Source organism: Phalangium opilio, unplaced genomic scaffold (assembly GCF_054372755.1).
Source record: "Phalangium opilio isolate 3A_F unplaced genomic scaffold, DU_Popi_V2 ptg000078l_1, whole genome shotgun sequence".
NCBI lineage: Eukaryota > Metazoa > Arthropoda > Arachnida > Opiliones > Phalangiidae > Phalangium > Phalangium opilio.
In genome coordinates, this window is record NW_028324186.1 from 4,637,677 (window position 1) to 4,660,085 (window position 22,409).

General features: G+C 34.8%; 1 protein-coding gene and 1 long non-coding RNA gene across 2 annotated transcripts; one reads left to right on the forward strand and one right to left on the reverse strand.

Moving 5' to 3' along the window:
• Window positions 1-5,031: 5,031 nt before the first annotated feature.
• On the reverse strand, window positions 5,032-8,013 carry LOC149655922 (sterile alpha motif domain-containing protein 3-like). Its single transcript, XM_089845017.1, has 6 exons — window positions 7,623-8,013; window positions 7,477-7,555; window positions 6,310-6,480; window positions 5,773-5,982; window positions 5,534-5,702; window positions 5,032-5,451 (listed from the first exon to the last, which is right to left on the reverse strand). Exons 1-6 carry the CDS (start codon window positions 7,676-7,678, stop codon window positions 5,087-5,089), a joined length of 1,050 nt encoding a protein of 349 aa, XP_089701143.1. The 5' UTR covers window positions 7,679-8,013; the 3' UTR covers window positions 5,032-5,086.
• A 10,216-nt stretch (window positions 8,014-18,229) lies between these two features.
• Window positions 18,230-18,770, forward strand: LOC149655923 (uncharacterized). The gene is made up of 3 exons (XR_016370307.1): window positions 18,230-18,315; window positions 18,467-18,522; window positions 18,590-18,770. It is a non-coding gene; the product is annotated as an uncharacterized LOC149655923 (long non-coding RNA).
• Window positions 18,771-22,409: the final 3,639 nt, after the last annotated feature.

A 22,409-nucleotide genomic window follows, 5' to 3' on the forward strand; every position in this document is an offset into this window, starting at 1 on the left:
AATTTTAATATCTGTTTCTTCAGGCAGTAAATTTTCTAAACTTATCTTTTACACTTTCCGGTCTTTGTCTACAATGACAGTTTTTATTAATATATCTTGTCTTTCCGTCGTTTAAATTGCATAAAATTTTGCATACACGCGCATTTACACCTACGCTAGTGGTTAATCGAGACAGTTTTGGAAAATGTCAATTATTTAACTAATTAAGTCACTAATTAAATTAATTTATTCGCTTAATTAGTTACATAATTGACATTTTGCAAACATGTCTCGATTAACCACTAGCGTAGGTGTAAATGCGCGTGTATGCAAAATTTTATGCAATTTAAACGACGGAAAGACAAGATATATTGGAATTAGTAACTTTAAATTTAATGTCATTTAATTTCAAAAATAAAAGTTTTTCACAATTTTGTTGTAATCTTTGAAATGTTGTCTTTCGGTTTGTAAAGTCTTGAAATTTTTTATTTGAAACACTTGCTTGCAAATGAGCAGAAACTAAATGCATATGAAAAACCCCTCCCCCCTTCCCAAGTTGGCTTTAGCTCGACCTTAAGGTAAAAAGTCGCTTTTTGTTTAGCGCATTCTTATTTTTTTTTGTTTCCCTGAACTGAACAAAAAATCTGACCGTGTAGATGGTGACTTTTATTCTCATTAAACATTACGTATATAGTTAGGTTCTAGAGGTAGGGAAAATGATCGTTTGTTTTTTCCCTGATTAGTGCTTCCAATGGCCACCCGATATACCTTTTGAAATATATATCAGTTATCTGTATTGGCCACCAATAAACTACGTCACACTCTAAAGGGGGTCTTTAAATTTTTGATTGTCCGAGACAAGGAAGAGCGAGTGTTTCTTCCATGTGTGACGTCACATTTAACATTAATATTGTTACGAAGTCAGTAAGAGGTCAATTGTCTCTCTTTCTTTATTAAAGAAACATGTTGTCCCAACGGCTCGGCCATAATAGTAGCCATAGCACTCGAGGAAAACTTCTCAAATTAAATTTTTAAATTAAGACAAATCATGGTGCGCTGGAGGGAGGAAGGTTGAAGAAATGTGAAGTAGTTTTTCGGTGAGGGTCTGAAAAACCGTCACGAAGCGTGATCTCATGGGCAGGCGGTCAGAAAATTGTTTTTGTTTTTGCTTGTCGTATTTTATGGACCGTCCCTGAAGAGTATTGGTTTAAGAGATCCGATAACATGTCATGACCTGCTTATCTGATCGCGTATTTAATATGATGAACGTTTCCAATGAACTTATCTACTGAAGTATAAACCACACTATAACGTCCAGCTTGAAGGAACGAATAGATGGTGCTAACTTGCTGTTTATTTTGGTATGTCACGAGTTATTTTTATTTCCACCGGTTTCTTTAAACACTTTTTGGCATAACTACGTCTGCAGCAGCTCGCGCAGCTGACACTGACGTCATAGGAATAGCTTAGTCCTATTGCCGAAATTTTATTTTTATCCAACATTCCGAAACGTTTTTAATGAGGATTAGAGTCATCTGAGTTTATTACCTTCGCCTTCTCCCCTACAGTTTTCCATTTCATCGTACAATAATTATAATGCACCATCAACTATATAATGCTCGTATAATATTTATTTTATCATCCTAACAATGGCTTCGTAAAAGTATCCTTTAGAGACAGGGAACAAAGCGTGCTGCTGAACCACGGAGGAAGTAGAGAAAGGATATTCAAATGGGAAAAGGTGAAAGTAACTTGAAGGGCACTGTCTATTCTGTATCTCACGCGCGCCTACTGAGTAGGAAGACTTCAATGAGCACTTTTTCTGAATTCCTCTCTAGTTATAAACGAATTATAAAAAACCATTTTTACAAACGGAAAAAACCAGATATATACTACATCGTTGATTTTGGGTAGCCACTCACTGTTCTTGTCACGGCTTTTAAGGGACAGATATTATTTATTCTAACCGTTTCATATAACACCACCATTTATTTAAGCGGTAACATTACGTCATGACAATTATTATCACATGTCATGTCAGCATCAACTATTAAAGCGGTAATATTACGTTATGACAATTAATTTCACATGTCACAGCTAAAAACTGTCGATTCTTATCAGGAGCGTCAACTTCATTATCTTAACACATTTTCTTTACTTTTTATTTCGGTTGACATTTTTTGAAGCTAATAATAAATAATTTTTGCCATAACACTGGCAGAACACAACTATGACCATAATTAAATTCAATATTTTGTGAACGTCATTAAAATGACCAATATTTAGCTTCCAAAAGTACGATGTCTATATGGGAAAATACTAAAACTAATGGTTGTCTTATACATTTAATTTTGTAAGATAGTGATGGCTATGAATTTCTTGAACGCAAGTGACGTGAAAGAACGGTTGATACTTTCAAGGTATCTGATATGTGCTTAAATGCTGTCTGTAGGTTTAAGAGTACATCTAAATCGGATGTCCAATCTCGACATTTTTAAAAGTGCATTGAGATAATCTGATATAATAAAGGTTTCTGGTTGGGTCAGGCAACACATATGGTATCTGAGAGGCGGTTGTAAGCGCAAGCACAAATGAAAGGGTAGATCGAGCCGACAAACAACTCTTAGTCAACCGAGTTTAAATCTGATTTTATGATTGTTATGACTAAAATTCAAACTCACCTTTTATCAGGGCACTAATGAAAAGCTCTTTAAAGAATACGAGCGAAGATTGGAAAAGTTTCAGCAAAATACACAGAAAAAAAAAGTGTTTAGAAACTAAACACTTGAATAAAAACGACAATGCAACAGATATTTTATCATGTTTAAAAACACTCATGTTTAAGTAAGAATGGTTTTTAGGTTTGCAACACCTTATGTTTAGGTTCAAAATGTGTTGATCGCTTGTCATATCTAGTATTTAAACATGTTTAGGTGGTATATGTCATGTTATTATATTATAATGCTTAGTAACAAGACGTGTTTACACGATTATATGCCTAGTTGTATAGCATGTTTTCAGGATTATATGTTTAGGTTTGAAACAAGACTAAAGGTTTATAAGCTTAGCTTCCTATCATGTTTAAGGGTTTAAAAGCTTAGCTTAAAAATATTTGCAGGTTTATCATGAAATATTTGAATGGTGTCGGTTTAAATACATAGGTTGAATTAATTCCTGCGAAATAAGAGACATTGTTTTCAGAAAAACACGTGCCGCTTCTCGTTGGAAAACAAAATTTCCGTTGCACGTAAACTTAGCTTTATTTACACGCTTCAGTAGCAATGCGCCGAATCCCATTCGACCGAAACTCGCTTTTTGGCGGATTTACGATGCTGTCCAATGGGACAATCCCATTGCACCGTAAAACCCGCACTTCGGGTTTTTCCCGATGGAATTTAAATTAATTTAACTTAAAACAATTTACGGCCTACGTAAAATGAACACTAGATCCAAACATTTTCTAAATTATTATTTTAGAACTAAGGATTATAAGAACAAAATAGTAATAAATCAGCAATATATGACATGATAAAATCAATTGCTAATATTTATTTATTTTTTATGTTATATTCATTATGAAAATACTTTAAGCCAGCCGTTTTACTGTACTTGAAGTGTAAAACCGCCCCAAAGAGGACGAGACGTCCTCCTAACCAAACCAAACCTAACCGAACAGCAATGTTTTGGAAAAGGCATATTATTTGAGAAGTCAATGAAGATAAACATCACTATTTTGGAAAAGGCTTAACAATGTAAAATTATTTATAAAATATTACTAACCTAACCTGATTTTGAACAAAAAGGCTTTATTGGACGAAAGTGCTTTTGTTAGATGCTTAACCCAAGTCCAATTTTCACTTTTTGTGTATCACACGGTGTTGAAAAATTACCGAGGTCCTTTTTTATTATTGTTTTGTTGCACAGTCGTCAAATAGTGGCGCTTCCAAGGCAGTACGAATGTATTGAAAACGCTAGCACTTTTGGGGTCGCTTAATTCGACAAATAGCGTCGTTTGAATTGTAAATACCAAACCCGCGGTTGGGCTAAATTCATTAGAAACTTTGGCGGGATTCGGTCTATTGGAATTCTGCGCAATGGGAATATACCAATTTAAACATATCTAGCCGACCTGTTGGAAATGTTGTTTTATTATTAAAGCCAAGAAAGCTTATTTATTCTTCATGTCGAACCATCACATTAAACATATATTTTGCTCAAAATTTGAGTAAAGGAAGTCCTTTTCTCAATATAAAATGAAAGTCATTGTGGCTTACATTATTAATATAGCCACAAGGTGTTAGATTATTCACCTTGTGGTAAAATATACCTCCACTTTTTAGTTGTTTTTCTAAAATATTATAATTCTTCTTAAAATAATGATTTATTAAAAACATGTTACGTTAAATAACACCTGGTAAGCGTTGATGTTTAGCTTAGTGTTAAGATTATTCTGTGTTTACCTCTTAAACGTGATAAAATAAGAAGTGTTCCTATTTGGAACACATTTTAAGGATCCTTAGAGAAACAGAGATGTAATTAGACATCAACATTGAAGAAATAAACATTACACAGTAAAAAATAAGGGTTTGGTGGTAAACCGTTAACGGTTTGATCAACTTTGTCAGAAAATCAAACCCCAAACGGTTTTCATCTAAACCCTGAAAAGTTTCCGCGAAAGTCATGGTTTAAATTCAGACCAATTTCAAACCCAAAATGGTTTTCAACCAAACCCTGTAGGGTTTTCCGCGAAAGTCATGGTTTAATTTCAGACCTATTTCAAACCCAAAATGGTTTTCATTTAAACCCTGTAGGGTTGTCCGTGAAAGTCGTGGTTTAAATTAAGACCTAATTCAAACCCCAAACGGCTGAAAAGTTTCCGCGAAAGTCATGGTTTAATTTCAGACCTATTTCAAACCCAAAATGGTTTTCAACCAAACCCTACTAAGTTCTATTTCAAACAACAAATGGTTTTAATCAGACCCATAACGAAATCGGTTTTAGGTGCTGAAAGCCGGTTTTGTTTTTAATTACTATTTAATAACAGTCAAATCCTAATGTTTAAAATGTTAATTTATTGACTTTTAATTCTTTTTTCCTTATATTTATTTCAACATTTCATGATTTTAGCTTTTAATTTGTTTACTTGGGCATGACATTTTGTGTAAGTCAAGCCCAAATAGCACGATTCAATGAAACTCAAGGTTTTGAATGATGCACCAGAGTACTGTACATTAAAAATCCAATAAACCGCAATTAGGGCCGTTATTGCGCTTGGGTAATCGGATATCTCTGTCACTTCAGTTCCATCAACATAGATTTGGAATTGAGAGCTGGACAAGATTTTTGGGCCGGAATACACAATGAGTGGAAACTTTGGAATCCGGGAAATATCAGCCATTGGGTAGAACAACCTTTGATAGTTTTCTTTGTAGAGATTTGGTATCAGAAGTATTGAAAACCAATTTTTAACAACTAAAAAGATTTGAAATTAGAATTTATGGTAACTAAAAATCAAAAATATTAATGAAGATCTAGTTAGCACTCCTCTTATCACCTTGCATGGTTTCTGGACCCTCTTTTTTGACTTCCACGAGTATTTCAGACTTTAATGTTGCCACATCCTTTTTATTCATGGTCCAAATTTTTTCAGAAAACGTATCCAATGCTCCATCGAGTTTCTCTTTCAAGTTGATTTTGGTAATCCTTTCGAATTCCAACATAATCTTTTAGGGAAAAAATAATATACATATACTTTGTATTCATAATTTTTATGTATTAGTAAACAGTCTTTACTTGTCTCATGTCTGTAAGTGCTGGGTACTCTTTCAGTACATCCTCCAATTTACTTCTTTCAATTAATTTTCTTCGGTCTCCCATTGTCTTGTCCATTTTTGAGTCAATTAAGACCGAGTCAATCTCGTTCTTTTTCATTTCTAAAACCATATGACTTTTATGCACAGCAAAGCTTTCTTCGTCTTCGAACCTATCAAAATCTGCTGTGTTCTAGTCAAAAAGAAGCAATTTATCAAAAGTTATTATTTAAAAAAAAGCAAGAATAGATACCGGATAATAAGAACGAAGGGCGAAAGCTAAAGTCTAAGCGGTTTCTTGCATACGTCATATTTACGTTCGCCACGCCAACGAGTAGCAATTAAAAAATATGGGAAATGACAATGTTAGTCTGCCCTATAACACTGTATACTTTTAGTCACGCTAGACGATGTTTTTCAGTAAAATATGCAAAGATGATACCAAAGAGTAAAGCTATACCCAATAGTTCTTATAATCCTGAATCTGTTCATGAAATAAGCGTGAAAATGTAAAATTTACATTAACTCTGACTACGTTCACAATAGAATTATTCCCGGAGTCTTCTCGTGAGTCATCATTTTTATAAGAGGCTTTTCCGTATTTTTTTTTATGTTCTTTCACAATTTCAATATTATTCAAACTATATCGAAAATTCTTGAATTTCGATACCAACTTAGCATGCCAGTTATCCTGTACAAAATTAGATAAAAATTACATTTTATTTATATTGTGGCATTTTGTAGCGAGAATTTTGTTTAATGTTAGCAAGGATGGGAACAGGAGCGTGCATTTTGTTGCTTGAAACTTTTGGGCTTTTCCAAACTTTTGTTATAAATTAAAGGTTTTAGACCTTAAAGCCACAATGAATTAGAACTATAAATGATCGATTTAAGGTGGAATTCATAAACGTCGGACGCAACGCAATGTAGTACAGGCAAAGGCAGGGCGTCGTGCGCAAACTTCCGCCTTTCGCGCACGACGCCCTGCCATTGCCTGTACTAAATTGCGTTGCGTCCGACGTTTATGAATTCCACCTTAAGGCCGTTAAAATTTGCATAAAAACTTTCGAGTTCATTTATTATTATTATCCGAGTGTAATTTAGGCTCGCTAAGCCCATCTCCAGTTTCAACGAAATTTTAATAATGCATATTGAACCTTTTTTCGGCCACAACTTCACGGAGCACACAACCCTATCTAAAACTTATATTTAGATTGGTGTTATCCTTGGAAATAGCTAAAAGCCATCAATTGAATGTCATTCAAGGTTTCTTGAACTCAAATCACAATTTTGATAATTAATTTTAAATTAACGTGAGAGTTTTGATGATTTATTCCATGTTTTGATGCAAATTTTAACATCCTTAATTGGATGGTTGTACTTCATCATCCCTTTAAGGAGCCTTTGAAACAGCCAAGAAATGTATATTCGATTTAATTACAATTAATTAATTGTTTAGAATTATATTTTTGCATGATTTAACTAACCACTAGAGTAGATGATAATGCAATTATTTAGAAAAAATTGGTGCAATTTGGTTGATAAAAATTCAATATATATTGGAATAATTCCCTTTCATCAAATTTAAATCAATATATTAATTTTCTAACTTATTAGAACACTTTGGGGAAATTTAAAATGTTGTGGTCTAGTTTTCAAATTTAAGAGGCTAAGACTAACTCCTTACCTGCCCTTCTCCAGGTTGAGATTTGAGATGTGGATATTCCATTACCACTCTTTCAGCTACTATCTTATGATATGGGTATCTGCGCATTTGACTCAATTATATTCATATTCATATACATATTAAGAAATTGCAATTGTTATACTTACAAACCAAATCTCTTGATACAATCGCTGAACAAGATGTTTACAAGTTCTCTGTTCATACTTTTTTTCCCGTCCGCTTCTAGAGCATTGTACTCCGCACTATTTTTAAAAATCGCAGGTAGGTCAGGAAGTGTATATTTTAATGAGAATTCTGTCCTTGAGCATGTCCCAATAGTTTGTGGTAGATTTTCTGCAACCCTATTGCAATGCTATTTTAATGAATATGGTTCAAACATTATAGAGCAGACCCGTTAAAGGGAGAATGAAATGTCATGACAACCATTTTATAGAGCTTGACACACCTAATCCTAACTCATTTTTACTTCTAGCCTAGCCTATTTTAACCTAACTTGGCCTAATTTAACCTAATCTACCCTCTATTAATATAACCTAAGATTCCAAGAATACAATGGGGGTCAAGTTGCTGTCTTATCCCCCAGTCGAAAATTGTTTAAATACGTGTTACAGGTCATTAAAAACTATAACTATTTTCCATGGAACTATACTTACTTCTATCTACAATCGTTTAGACGTTACGAGCATTTAACTTACAGGAAAAACGACGAATAGGCGTCAATAGTCTTTTATAGCCTTAGAAAACTAGCATCGGTAATGCACAATAAAGATCATTTTTACCATTTCCTAAGGGTTTCTTTAAGGTCACTAGTGAAGTCTCGCCGCCTGAGCTTAGGAACAGGACAAGCAACAATAAGTGGCCGTCAAATTTACGTTAGGAAATATCTGCTTAAGCATTGTAGATAGTTCCGATTGGAAGTATTTAAGATTTTTATTGTTTTTAAAATATATAACACATTTAAATAGTTTCAGGGAGTGCTTTTCCTTTAAGGAAAAAGTAATTCATTTCACTATCTGGATGAAATATTTATGGTTCTTTATGCATAAATTTCATAATTAAACTTACTAGGCTATCAATTCTTGTTCACTATTGATAGTTTTATCCAAATCTATGGTCTGAAAATTTTAATTTTAGTTGCATAGTAGGAATCTTGAATTAAGTCTTACTCATTTAAGGAAAGGGTAAAGAAAATGCAAGTGATTTTTTATTCATGGGGATATTTTGTTAGCTTGAAGATGTAACATTGCATTACTTCTAAAGGGTTATACAATCTGCTATCACTGCGCTAAGCCTATATCAAAATTTAACTCCTTCCTATTGAGCTTAACTGGACATGCGTGAATTTCCTAGCATTATCAGTGCATTGGGAAAGGACATCATAATTTCCGTGAATAAATTGAATTAGAAGAGGAAACGGTAAAAAATTCGCTTGAATTTCCTTTCCAACCTCCCTTTAAGTGCCTTTTACCTCATCCCTTATGGAGTTACCAACCATTTCAGAGTTTGCAGTTGAGGTTTCTGTTATTGCGACAATTGAATCAAGTGTTTGTTCAGTATTAATAAGCTTTGGCCTTTTTTCCTACTGAACATCACTTTCGTCACATTGACGCTTGTTCTTGAAATATAATATTTTAGTACTTTCATCTTAAAGGAGCCCCCTCGGACGTTTGGCGGTGCAACTCTTTATAGACCATGTTCCTCTAATTGACCTAATGCTTCCAGTGCCGCTTGAATACTTTCAGTAAGGGGAACTGGTCCTTGGGACTAGTTTTCTCAAGACCCCAGGGGTCAGAAGTCTGGAGGACCAGTTTGAAAAAAGTCCTTATTTGAAGCCTGCCCTCGCCGGTTATTTTTTTCGCCTTTCCAGTCCGAGCAAGAGCACCGCCCACCTTTTACAAATGCAACAACTTTCTAACAAAAATTGTTTCCTTACTTTATGAGCAAAATATATTTTTGTTTTGTTTTCAATTAAGCTGTTTTGATCCATATCAATGAATTCTTTAAATTCTTCATCAAACACCTGCATGGGTACATACATATTGATATATAAATTTCATGTTTGTTTTAAAGATGATACTAAGGAGTAAAAAGGATTTTAAATTTTGGCCTGCGGGTTTGAAGAGCAGCATGTTATTTTGTGTAAATTCCACGAATATTCTAATTTTTTTCAAGGGCAGTTCAATAGTGCCTGGAAAGTGTATTAAAACCAATTCGAGGGGGTCGACGTTGGTCAAAACCCGTAGACTTTACGTGAAATCTATCTTTAAAATCTCTTAATCTCACTCGCAATTTAAAAAGTCTAAAAATTTCGAAATTAAAACCTTAAAATCAAGAAATCCTGAAATCTAAACCATTACATCAAGAAGTAAGTATCCCATAAAACATCTGAAATGTCCATCAAAATCTGGAAATCTCCTTCAAAATACCGAAATCTTACTCAAAATCTTTATAAAATACAGAAATCTTAGTCAAAATCTAAAAATATTTAATCTAGTAAAGGATTTCAAGATTTCTGAAATAAGAGTCCAAATCTCAAAACACCGTACTCCGTACACTAAAATGCCAGCGTCGCCCCCCTTGGACCAATGGTATATTGCATACGTTTTGCAATCTGATAACGGCAGATGAAGAAAAGCAAGTAAAAACAGGCATCACATGCGACAGAAGTCTTTATCATGCCAAAATTTATGAATAAAAACTCATACTTGATGAATGATATCTGGACCAGAAAATTCTTCTAACGTTGCGTCACTCTTCAGGCATTCCAAAAATGAAGCATAGCTGTTGTCCATAACTTCAATTTTTTCGTCTTTACTCTTTGCCAAAGCACAGTAACAAGACGATACTTTTGTCTTCCATTTCAACTTTAGTAAAGGGGACCGTAATATTTTCCGAATTCCGATAAATTATTTTTGAAACAATCTGAAAAAATTAACACCGCGCGTAACTACTAACGACAAAAAGGGATTGGCAGGTCAGGATGGTAGGATGTAAATGATTTTCAATTCTCTCTTCCCTAACGATTCGATACAGGAATGGCTTTGGCTGGGCCATTGGGAGATCTAATCCTTTAGTCTAACATCCCTATAACATTGAAAAGTTCCAAGAAATTAACTTCACTGCTAAACGTGACCTTCAGGCGAATTTCTGACCCCCTCTTGAGGTTATATTCCTTACAGTAACTCACCCCGTCCCAGTTTTTTTTTCGCCTTTGAGTTTCGTGTTGTGGGTCAGGAATCCGTGGGGAGGGAAGGCACTGTCATCCAGTCGACGGTCCAACCAACTCCATAAAAGGGAGGATGAAGAGGAAAATGAACTTTTTTAATCGATTTTTTTACTATCTGCATTTCTGCTATTGAAAGAAACAAGACTAAATTCAAAAATATTTTAAAACCAAAACAAGTTAAGACATTGTTGATAGTAGTGTGATCAGTCAAGTAAAGCGCAATTTAGGACGATATATACGTGGTGCTTGCCCATGGGACCATGAAATATTATAAAGGGTGAGACAAGGCGTTGCGTGATTGGTCTGAAAATTTATGCAGAATATGGGAAAAAATTGAAACTAATTTCGATTTTAAAAATTATTGGGATATATTTTTTGCAGGTTTCACTATGTAGAGAGGGCCTAGACATAGTTTAGAAATGTATAAATGTATATAATTTTTTTTCACCGTCCTTTTAACCATTCCTATTTTATTGAAGATTTTCTGATCTTACCTTTACTTTCAAAAGAATATTTCGAAGTTTCCTAACATTTGGTAAAAGATTGAAGATTTCCTTACTATCCTGGTAGCAAGAATATTAACGTTGGTAATTTAGATCAGAATTAGCAAGGAAACTATGGCGAATTCTGGTTTGTATAGCTGTGTAAGGGTCACCTTTCATTCAAAGAAATTTGGGACGCTTTTAACTCACATGCAAAATAAGCATTCACACGATCCAAATTTTAAAGTTGTTTGTGGCCTTGAAAATAAAATCATATCATCGACACTTGAGACAAACATTACGGATTTCTAAATGATACAACTGGAGAAATAGACGATTCATCTGGTTTTGTGCAACAGGATCAAAATGACACGAATATAGAAAATGTTGAGGACCCACAAATTGACGACCCTGAGCTGGGCCCGAGGGATGAACGCCAATTAAAACCGTCTGAAGTTCGTGAAACTCTATTAAAAATTATTCTGAAATACCGCGAAGCGCACCATTTGCCTCGGACTGTTGTGGAAGCATTTACGAATGATATATTAATTTTTTGTGAACACCTATTAACAATGAATAAGGAGAATGTGTTGAGTGTCATTCGTTCAAAAAACATTAGTATTGAAGAACGTGAATTGCTTTCAAAAAATATAGAAGTTTAAAGTGCTTTTGAAAGCTTAAATTCGAAGTATAAAATTAACGCAGTGATTAAGTCTGACTACGGATTAATAGAACCAATACAATACACATTTACGGAATCATTGAACAAGGAAGAAAAAAGCTATTTTCACTATGCTCCTATAATTAAAGTTATTCAGTAACTTTACTCCTTCGATGAACAAGCGGGTAAACATGAAGATTTCATTATGATTCCACATGAAGGTATCGGTCATTTTCTTCGAGGAGACATTGCAAAAAAAATTATTGTACAAAACACAAGCTTTAATCAAAACACGCTTCAGCTTCAAATTTATCTCGACGAATTCGACATAGTGAATCCGCTTGGCTCGAAACGCGGCAAACACAAAATTTTGAGCTGTTATTTTTCAGTCTTCAACTTGAAGCCAAAATATAGATCAAAACTAAGCGATATACATTTACTATTTTTGGCGAACTCGAAGGACGTTGACGTTTTTGGCTGGCACGAAGTGCTCGCACCCCTTATTTTTGATCTTAATGTAATGTCAAGGGAAGGCATAACAATTGAAAATCGGGCCATTCTGTTAACAGCCACTGTTGCTATTTTTTCGGGGGACAACCTTGGACTCCATAAACTTGGCGGATTTAATGCCTCCTTTAGTTCGGGAAAAATATGCAGATTTTGCGTTATTTTAAGGAAAACATTTCGACTAAAATCAAAGAAAATGAACTACAATTAAGAACGTTAGATCGCCATCTATACCATCAGCAAAGTATTGCTAGATTTCCGAGTGAAAAATCTATTTATGGAGTAAGATTTGAAAGTCCTTTGATGAACATCTCTGGTTTTGACCTTACACAAAATTTACCACCAGATCCTATGTACGATTTAAAAGAAGGTGTTATCCCAAACATTTTAAAGCAAATATTGAATCATATGTTTCTCAACACTAATTTGAATCTTGATGTTCTCAATGGCATCATAAAATCTTTCCGATTTGGGAAAAGTGAAACTAGTAGAACCGAAACCCATATCGAGCGGCAATAATGGGTGAAGGGCGTTTAAAAGGTTCCGCAAGCGAGATCTTTTGTCTATTTCGACTGCAACCTTTCCTCTGTTTTGAGTATTTGCCAGGGGACAATGACCTTAAATGGGATGTTTATATTCAACTTAGAGAAATTGTTGACTACATATATGCAAATCATTTACATAAATCCTTCTTCCCTAAACTTCAAAATATGATAGAACTATTTTTAGATTCAGTTTTTCGGGTGTTCGGTAGTGAAATTATGACTCCCAAATTTCACTATTTAATACACTATCCGAAAGCTTTTATTAATAATGGGCCTCTAAAAACCCTATCTTGCCTTCGTTTCGAGGCTAAGCACAGATATTTCAAAAAAATTGCAAAAGTTTCGAATAATTGCAAAAATCTTACTAAAACATTGGCCCATCGACACCAGTACTTACAGTGTTATAACATGATAGATGAACAGCCCTACGGTGTACAAACTACAACAGCGGGGAAATTTATCTGCAAAGATGCCTTGCCCGACAACTTAAAGCCACTCCTCTCCGAAGATTTTCCAGAAAACGTTTACTCATCTACAAATGCAATTTTTTATAATGTACATTATATAAAAGATTGCTTGATCATTTTCGAAACTGAAAGGAATGAAATTAAATTTTTCTTGAAAATTAAATTCATATTCCATATACATATGCCACTAATCATTGTTGGTACAATATTCGCAGTTGAAAGTTTTTCTAAGCACTTGCACGCTTATTCTGTTATTGAACAGAACCAAAATTGGGTACTTCTTAAAGCAGGAAATGAAAGACAACACGATATGTTAGATATGAATTGCCAATTTATTTTTGTAAAACAAATGTTTCTCTATGTCACCACACCTTCTATGAAGAGTTTTTTGATAATACTATTCGCCTTGACGTTGCCCACACAAACCTTAATATTAGTGCAACATTAGTTAATTATTACATATTAGCACAAGTGACACCTTATAAAATACAGGAGGTTTCAAAAAGTATGGTAGAACCGAAGTACAGTGGACGGTTTTGAGTCGAAAATGTTCCAAGACATTTTGAACTAAGGACCAACGTTGCCAAGTTACGATTTGAGTGTTTTATGGATTTCCCCTTAATTAAATTAGCATCGTCTTTCAGTTCCTTTCTTAAATAAATGGGGTCATCCGTAAAACATTGCAATCATAACTTGTTTAGGGTGTGGCCCTTAGGACAATATGTCACAGTACATTTTCGACTCAAAATCACTCGTAGAACCCACTGTTCTCCTATCCTGCCACCATTTTTTTAATACCCGGTATTTTCTTACTTTTATCATATTTTGCCCATGTTTTCGATGAATTTGCAGAGAGTATGACTGTATTATTCACATCTTGAACAAAGGCCCTTAATGAGAGTTTCGGGAAAAACATTCCACCCCGATCCTGCTGTTTCAATTCCGTTGGTAATTGGGCTTCTTTTTCTTCATCACTTAGTGAAACTTTAAAGCACAACCTGTACACTTTCCTGTATAGTATCCTAGTCCTTAGAGTCAAGCGTTTAGATTCTTTTAAACGTTTAGAAACTTTCCACATCTCCCCAATTGTTCCCCCGCCAAGTCTCAGAATTCCACTCAATGTTTCTTCCTTGAAGTTCGATGGGCTGACTACAATTTCTCTAGGCTTTAGAGATTGCACATTTAATTCAGATTCATTCACTATCACAGATGAATTTAAATCATATTCATTGGCTATCACAGTCGAATTTAAATCATCATCGCTCGTATCACAGTTGTTAACATCAGTCTCAGGAGTGCAGTGAACATATCTAATGTTTTCAGTTATCATATTAGACCAAATGCCTAAAACCATACCAAATAAAGTGATAAACCGAAACGCACTTACCTATAAAGGCTGCACATATAAAAATTAAAAAGCTTCATCACATCTTTGGCTTCAGGATCATCCTCTTCACTGAAATCGAAAATGAACTCCGTTCTAATACCATTGCCCTTTTGGAGATAACTGAATACTTCACACTCGTCCATTGCAAAAGTGTGAAGCTTTCCCAAATAAAATCCAAACTTTTCTGATTGTATAATATGCTTGTGATAGTTAAATCTCTTTTTGATTACGTAATATGTAACTCTTTATTACTATCACAATTAATACTGTCTAGAACTTTCTGAAAATACATTTCAATCCGTGGGCCTAGGACCCTACACTAGTTTGATCGGAATTTCTAGCAGACTATATTAAAACAGCTGTTCTTGTCACCGTTTCTCATTCGTTACCTCAAACCACAGGACACACCTTAAAGTTTCGTTACTTGCCCGATGCTGGCGCGCAAATCAGCCTGCCAGCTCAAAATGAGAGAAGCGCCGTAGGTGGCGTGGTGATCGGGCCTAATAACAAGTTGGCTAACAGAAATGGTTGCGGATATGGTTAGTGTCCAAACTTCCAAGGATAAGAAGTCACTAACTTCTGATAAGTTTCGAAAAGCTGTTAGTTTTCGGAATGCTTCTAAATTAACAGGCATTTCTTAAATGAGAAACTTACCTGTTTTGTTTTTTAATTAATGAATTCTAATTTTTAAAATTTAACTAACTAAGATAGTACGTCGAAAAATTTACTTTTGGGTCAGATGTCAGCCTAACCTCCTAGCGCGTTTAAACTTATTTCCCCATTTTCGTTCTCATTGATAACTAGAACGGCCTAGCTTTTTGCGTGCTAATAAGTTACGTTGATGAATTTTAAACGTTTGATCTATGTGGAAAATTCCTAATTTCATAGCAGACGACAGTAAGGCAACTATAATTAATTACTTTGGTATTTCATCCGAGCTTGAACAACTTTATTTGGATTTGCTAATTATCAATAACACCCTTAGGAACAAATACTTTGTCATCAGGTCGAATTTTCGTCTAAAAAATTAATTCAGGTAAATAATTACAGTTAATAGAGGTTTTTATATCTTTTGAAGTAAGTTTTTCGACGTTCTTTACGGCCAAGGCTTAAGTTGTATTTTTAGTTAGTCTATGTAATCAGTGCCTACGAGATAGGCATTGATGTAATTATAGTCTTTATAGTGTCTGTCCTCTTTAAAGATTATTAAAAAGGCTGATTTCCAGCTCTCATTTGTCTTGGAATTCTGTATATAGTCTGCTCCGTTTTATGCTAGAAACATAGCCTAACCGGGTTAACCCTAGGTTTTTTATGCTGTATTTACCGTGTGCGCTTACAATTTGATGTAAAAAATGGCATACCTATTCAAATTATTAACGTGTTGAAATAAAGATAGTTCTTTTCACCCTGTGAAAACATCGAAAACTTCAAAATACTACTGTTAAGATGACAAAAAGTTTAATATGTTTTCCCTACGGCAGTTAAAAGAGTTGTGGTGTTTACGTTATTGCAGTTTAACTATTTGTTACCAACAGTGGATTTTGTTAATTCATAAATATAAGTAACAGTGGTGCTGATTAATCCAGGAGGACAGTGTCGTTATGTTGTTTAATTAGTCAAATAATTTCCATGGTTACATAAACGCAGATTTTTCCAACGTAACCACGTCGGCAACGGAGGGTAACGTTGTTTGCTATCTCTACAGTTTACATTGCCGTTTGTTTATTTGTCTAAATTGCTATGAATTGTTTAGGTATTTAATTTAATTACTGTTATTGAAGCCAAAGTTGCTAAACAATAGAATCACATCATTCATTAACATATGTTATAGATGATCTTTATGTTACCGCAAATTTAGCACGTGGTATGATAAAAATTGAACACATTGTGTTGGCAAGAATGAAAAACTTCTAAACTTTACAATTAAGGTGATTTGAAACTCATTTTATAAGCTTAATCAACACTGCCAAACCTCAATTTTATAATTAATGTGTAATTAACCCAAAACACGAATGTTTTTGGTTAATTCATGGATACCTTATAATTAAACTAACAAATTATAATTAAAACTACACTCAGCCTCCATTTTCCTGTTTCATTCTTACACTTAAATAAATTTTCATTTAAAAGTATTTTTCCCATATTGAAAAGAGAGCTATTGAAAAGGCGCGAAATTTAAAAGATTTTTTGGGGAGGAGGGGGTACAGTCTGTTTGCCTTTTTAACAGGAGTATTGTTAAAATTGTAACACTACAGACCTTGTATTTCTAATGGAACCGGCAATACCGCAACGCTGAGCCGAAAAACCAGGATGGTAATTGCTTGGACCTATCGGGTGAGGACATTGGAGCACCAAAAACATACCGCAGTGTCACTTGTTGAACGTTAAAGTGACCTTCATCACTTTGAGTCCCATGACCTGCTCAATCTGGCAATCTTTGAAAACTCAACTTTGAGGTACTTTCGGTCCCTTTTGATATACAGTGTCTTCAGTGTAGCAGCTAAGTAGTAGAATTACAGTAGTTAGTCTCGTTTCCTAGCAAAATGCCAACCTATTCCATCCAGGACAAATTGGACAGGATGTTTATTTTGGGTGAAGGTCGCAGTTACGTTCAACTAAAGGTAGTGCTTTATGCCGAAGCCAATTCATGCTAATAGTAGAGCGGTGGAACAAGAAGTTGCACTAAGCACTGTTTGTGCCAGTTTACACTCGCATCACTACCGACATTATCATACCCCCCTACATCAAGCGTTAACGGACGAGGATTTTATAAGACGGCAATACCATTAGTCTTACCATGCGTCATGAGCGAGAGTCATAATTTTACTGCTTGCAAATGTATTGCAAGACAAGGACAGTCGTCTGGAAGAGTGCCTAAACCACAATGGTAGAAACGTCGAATATTCTAGGAGAGCGGTCGCTCTCTTAGATAAGACTTGATACTGCCTCTAATGCTAAAGGAGGGTTCTTTGATTGGCCGTAACTTTTTTCGTATTGTGTTTGCTGCTTTGAAATTTTGCCAGTGAACTAAAATTTGGGCCCTAATTTTGTGGTTAAAATTTCAAAGAGATCCAAGTAATAGTTAATTCTATGAAGAAAAAAGTTGTTAAGGGTGGTTTTAGAATCCATAAAATTAATCCGACATTTGGTGAAAGATACAATATTCTTCCATAGAGATAACATGGGATTTTTTTGAAAAATGACCTTAATTGGGATCGTGTATAAAGAAAACTATTCATTCGTTACGTTTGGGAACCATCTTAAATGAAAGATAACAGTCCATAGATGTGCCTTCCCTTAGTTTTATTAAGATAAATTAAGTTTAAGTATTGATTTTTATCATTATTAACACATACTATGACTTACGTTGTTTTGGGTAGTGGAATTACGGCGTTTTACCACTGTTAGAGACACGCATTTTAGCCCTAATTTTTTATATTGGACTTACGGCGTTTTTGTCGTGATTCACGCCGTTAGAGGGATATTAAGCAAGAAAAACATGGCGTTTGAGCTCTCGGTTAAAATTAAAATTTTGGAATTGGAATTAAAATGCTGGCTAATTAGGTATGATTTTTATTGTTTTCACAACAAAAAACGTCAATGAAATTTTCTAAAATTAATTTAAAATTTAAAAGCCAACAGAATATTTTATTATTAACCAATTTCGCTAAGCCTCGGTCAAGGTAGCGTTATGTTGATGTTAATCATGTTATAGGAATAGGCAACATTAACTTCGGTTGAGATAAAAGCCAGACATTACGAATACTGTTGGTATGTTCAAATTAATTATTAATCTTACTGGTAGATCAATTAATTACTACATTATTATCTGTGACAGCTAGGACACATCAATCAGCTGAAGGGGTAAATTTTACACCTTGATGATGAAACCTCCGTTGGCTGAACGCTAGCGACAACTTTTCAAGGGAAATAATGACAAACAGAACTTATATAGTCTTTCATTTAATAACATTTTATATTTGCATTATATAAATTTAAATTTCGTATTAAACGTGCAAAAGATTGCTGTTCATTGGTTCTCTAACATGTTTTCTTAATTTTTCGACATACTAACGTAGCTTTTGTATTTTGAGGGCTCGTTTTTTTTAAAGGCGCTTATAACACGATGTATAGTTAAAATTATATTTATTTTGGTTTATGTTTAATGTGTAACACACTGTTTAGTGTTACAGTGGTTCTGCAACTAAGCCTTGATTCTAAAATTATCGTAGGTAAATATAAAAGAAACGAAAGTGTTCATTTTCAAAAATTGTTTCAAACTACAACACTTACAGGTCTTGGTTTTGGTTTTAAGGGGATCCATTCTCAAGCTCTTTATTTCATAACGTTTTTTGTTTGGTTAATTAACATACATTTTGGTTAAATATGTAATACACTAGTTTTTGGTAAGTTTCAGAAATTAACGGAGCCAAATGACAAAGAGATGGATTTAATAGCTTTCATTTCAACATAATTATAACCATATAGATTTATTCATTTAATAACTTTTTGCGATTGAAATTAGGCCTAAAAAGTTCGGGGGAAAGTCTGGGATATTGAAAATGGGCCTAAAAAGTCAGGGGAAATTGAAAACTGGCCTAAAAAGTCAGGGACAAGTCTGTGAAATTCAAAATGGGCCTCAAAAGTCAGGGACAAGTCTAGGAAATTGAATAATTAACATAAATTTTGGTTAAATATGTAATACACTAGTTTTTCATAAGTTTCAGAAATTAACGGAGCCAAATAACAAAGAGATGGATTTAATAGCTTTCATTTCAACATAATTATAACCATATAGATTTATTCATTTAATAACTTTTTTGATTGAAACTAGGCCTTAAAAGTCTGGGAAAAGTCTGGTATATTGAAAATGCGCCAAAAAAGTCTGGGAAATTAAAAATGGGTCTAAAAATTCAGGGGAAAGTATGGGAAATTGAAAATGGCCGGGCCTAAAAAGTCAGGGACAAGTCTGGGAAATTGAAAATGGAACTTAAAAGTCCGGGACAAGTCTGGGAAATTGAAAATGGGCCTGAAAAGTCCGGGACAAGTCTGGGAAATTGAAAATGGGCCTGAAAAGTCCGGGACAAGTCTGGGAAATTGAAAATGGGTCTGAAAAGTCAGGGAAAAATCTGGGAAATTGAAAATGGTCCTAAAATGTCAGGGAAAAGTCTGGGAAAGTGAAAATGGTCCTAAAAAGTCAGGGTAAAGTCTGGGAATATGAAAATGGACCTTTTTAAAGGTCAGGGTGAAAATATATTAGAGGGAAAGTCTGGATAACAGTATCAGGGTAACCAGAAAATGTGTTGTCTGACTGTCTGAGATTTGACCAAAGCCCCAAATGCGCCTAGCTTCTTTAAATTTAGAAAAATATATATACAGGGTGGCTTCGGTATTTGTGGCCAATAGCTTCTATGGGATAGTATTATTCCACTGAAAATAGTATGTTTCCTACCATATTGTGTTGAAGGATTTATATCGTGAATAATGTAATGCAATAGACTGCTGTAATCGAAATAATGTTTAACGTATTGCCTACAGTTTAAGACTTGATTGCTCAGTGTAAAACAAGTATTTATTGTGGACAATCGTCCCCGATACTTATTAACAAAATGTACGGTGTATGGTAATTCCAGGGAAGCTAAACGCCTGTACGCGCAGAAATATCCAGATAGGCAGCAACCAAGCCGGAATCTTTCCCGAAGATCTTGGCAAACCTTTCGACTGGCGGTTCGTTCAAAAAACGTGAAAGTCAACCGCGTTCCGATAGAATAGTAGGAAACAGAGACGGAAATCATGTACCTGTGGTAGCACTTGCTCGTCTTCATCAGCACCCATGTACAAGTAGTCGAGCTGTTGCGACTGACCTTGGTTGTAGCCATCACACAGTTCTAAAGATTTGGCATGCACATCACTATCACCCGTACAAACTACATCTGCACCAGGGATTGCACGACGGTGATAATTTAAAACGAATCGACCTTTGGTTGTTTCTTCGCGAACGTATTCAATACGAACCCAACTACCTGTCTACACTCCTGTATTCTGACGAAGCCACGTTTCATTGCGATGGTACTATCAATCGGCATAACATGCATTATTGGTCCGTGGACAATCCGCATTATCTTCGTGAACACAAGCACCAGGTTCAGTGGAAGACAAATATCTGGGGAGGAATTGTTTTGAACCACGTAATAGGTATTTGTTAGTTAAATTGTCTGACCTACCAAATTCAACCGTTTTATTATCATAGGTCCGAATTTTTTTGAGAGAAACGTTGACGGCAGCTCGTTACCTTAATTTTCTTCAAACGGACCTTGAAGATGCTTTAGACGAACTACCATTGGCCACAATACGGACTATGGTCTTCCAGCAAGACGGGGTCCCACCTCACTACGGTGTCCTTGTCCGTCAGTGGCTAGATCTTCGCTTTCCAAACCGCTGGATAGCAAGAGGGGGTCCTATACCTTGGCCTCCGAGATCACCCGATTTGACGCCAATGGATTTCTTTTTATGGGGACATGTGAAGGCCAGAGTCTACGAGACTGCGCCACCTTCCTTAGAAGAATTACAAGTTGGGAAACCAAAATAAACCTCTCCGAGCCGAGACGAATTTACTTTCTAAACACAGGTCCACCAGCATATGAGAAAAACCGGAAATACATAGTTCAAATTGGCGAAATAATGCCAAGATCTTTAGCAAAGGCTTAAGCGTTTAACAATTTCCTTTGTATCCTCAATTATTCTAATGAGGACCTAAAATGTATCACTGAAGGGTGTATTTTACTTTCGGCTCACTCTGAACCGTTAACACCTCCTATAAGAGGAGGCGAAACAAAGTCATTTCCAGTTTAAATCTAGGGTATCTTATTTCACAGACCCAATCGTTTCAGCACTTGTGGATAGATGAAGAATTAACACCCATATTATCTAATGAATATAAGAAATGCGATTACACTATATATATAAAAATAGTAAAGCTGAATTAAAAAGTAAACACCAAATTTGAAATGTTAATATCAAAAGATGTTCTTGGAATATTAAGATGAAACAGAGCTTTATAGCTACACAACTACTTAAAGAATTGTAATGCCGAAAAGTATTTAAAATATTTCCATTTAATATTCTGCAAAAAGGAAATGTTATCGTTTTATAAGAGATCTTATCATCATACTCGCTTTTTATTAACTTTGATGTGCGTGTAGTGTTTCGATTTGGATGCAATCTTCATTACTCGTTCTATATAAACTCTCACTTGTGTCATTACATAGAAATAAGTTTATCTTAAATAATTAATTAAATATGAATGATATTAATTATCTTAATCGCCAGTAAATAACTTTAAAAATAGTTAAATCGTTTAAAATAAAGTTGTTCCTATTATCTTTCGAAACTTTGCTAATATTGACGTTTAAAGTGAAGGGTACCCCTCTTGCCCGCTTTCTTCAAATTTTGGGGTATATATACGATCCGTTTCCATTATAATAATAGATAAAAACGCATTCGCGTGAACCGATGGTGGAAGCCCTGCCATTGGGAGGCTAGACGTTTCTCGTAACCCTAGCCGATCGCCGCGTATATCTTAAAACCTAACGATGGAGAAGAAGCCGGAATGAACAAAGACCTGAAGATGGTGGTGCATAGAAGCTGGTGTCAATGTG

What these genes read in the sequence shown, in the direction of transcription:
- LOC149655922 (XM_089845017.1), bottom strand. Translation starts at nt 7,678, where the DNA reads ATGAACAGAGAACTTGTAAACATCTTGTTCAGCGATTGTATCAAGAGA. An exon ending in TGTATCAAGAGATTTGGTTT is followed by an intron (nt 7,556 to 7,622) that starts GTAAGTATAACA and finishes TCAAATGCGCAG; the next exon opens with ATACCCATATCATAAGATAG. An exon ending in CACTTACAGACATGAGACAA is followed by an intron (nt 5,703 to 5,772) that starts GTAAAGACTGTT and finishes TTTCCCTAAAAG; the next exon opens with ATTATGTTGGAATTCGAAAG.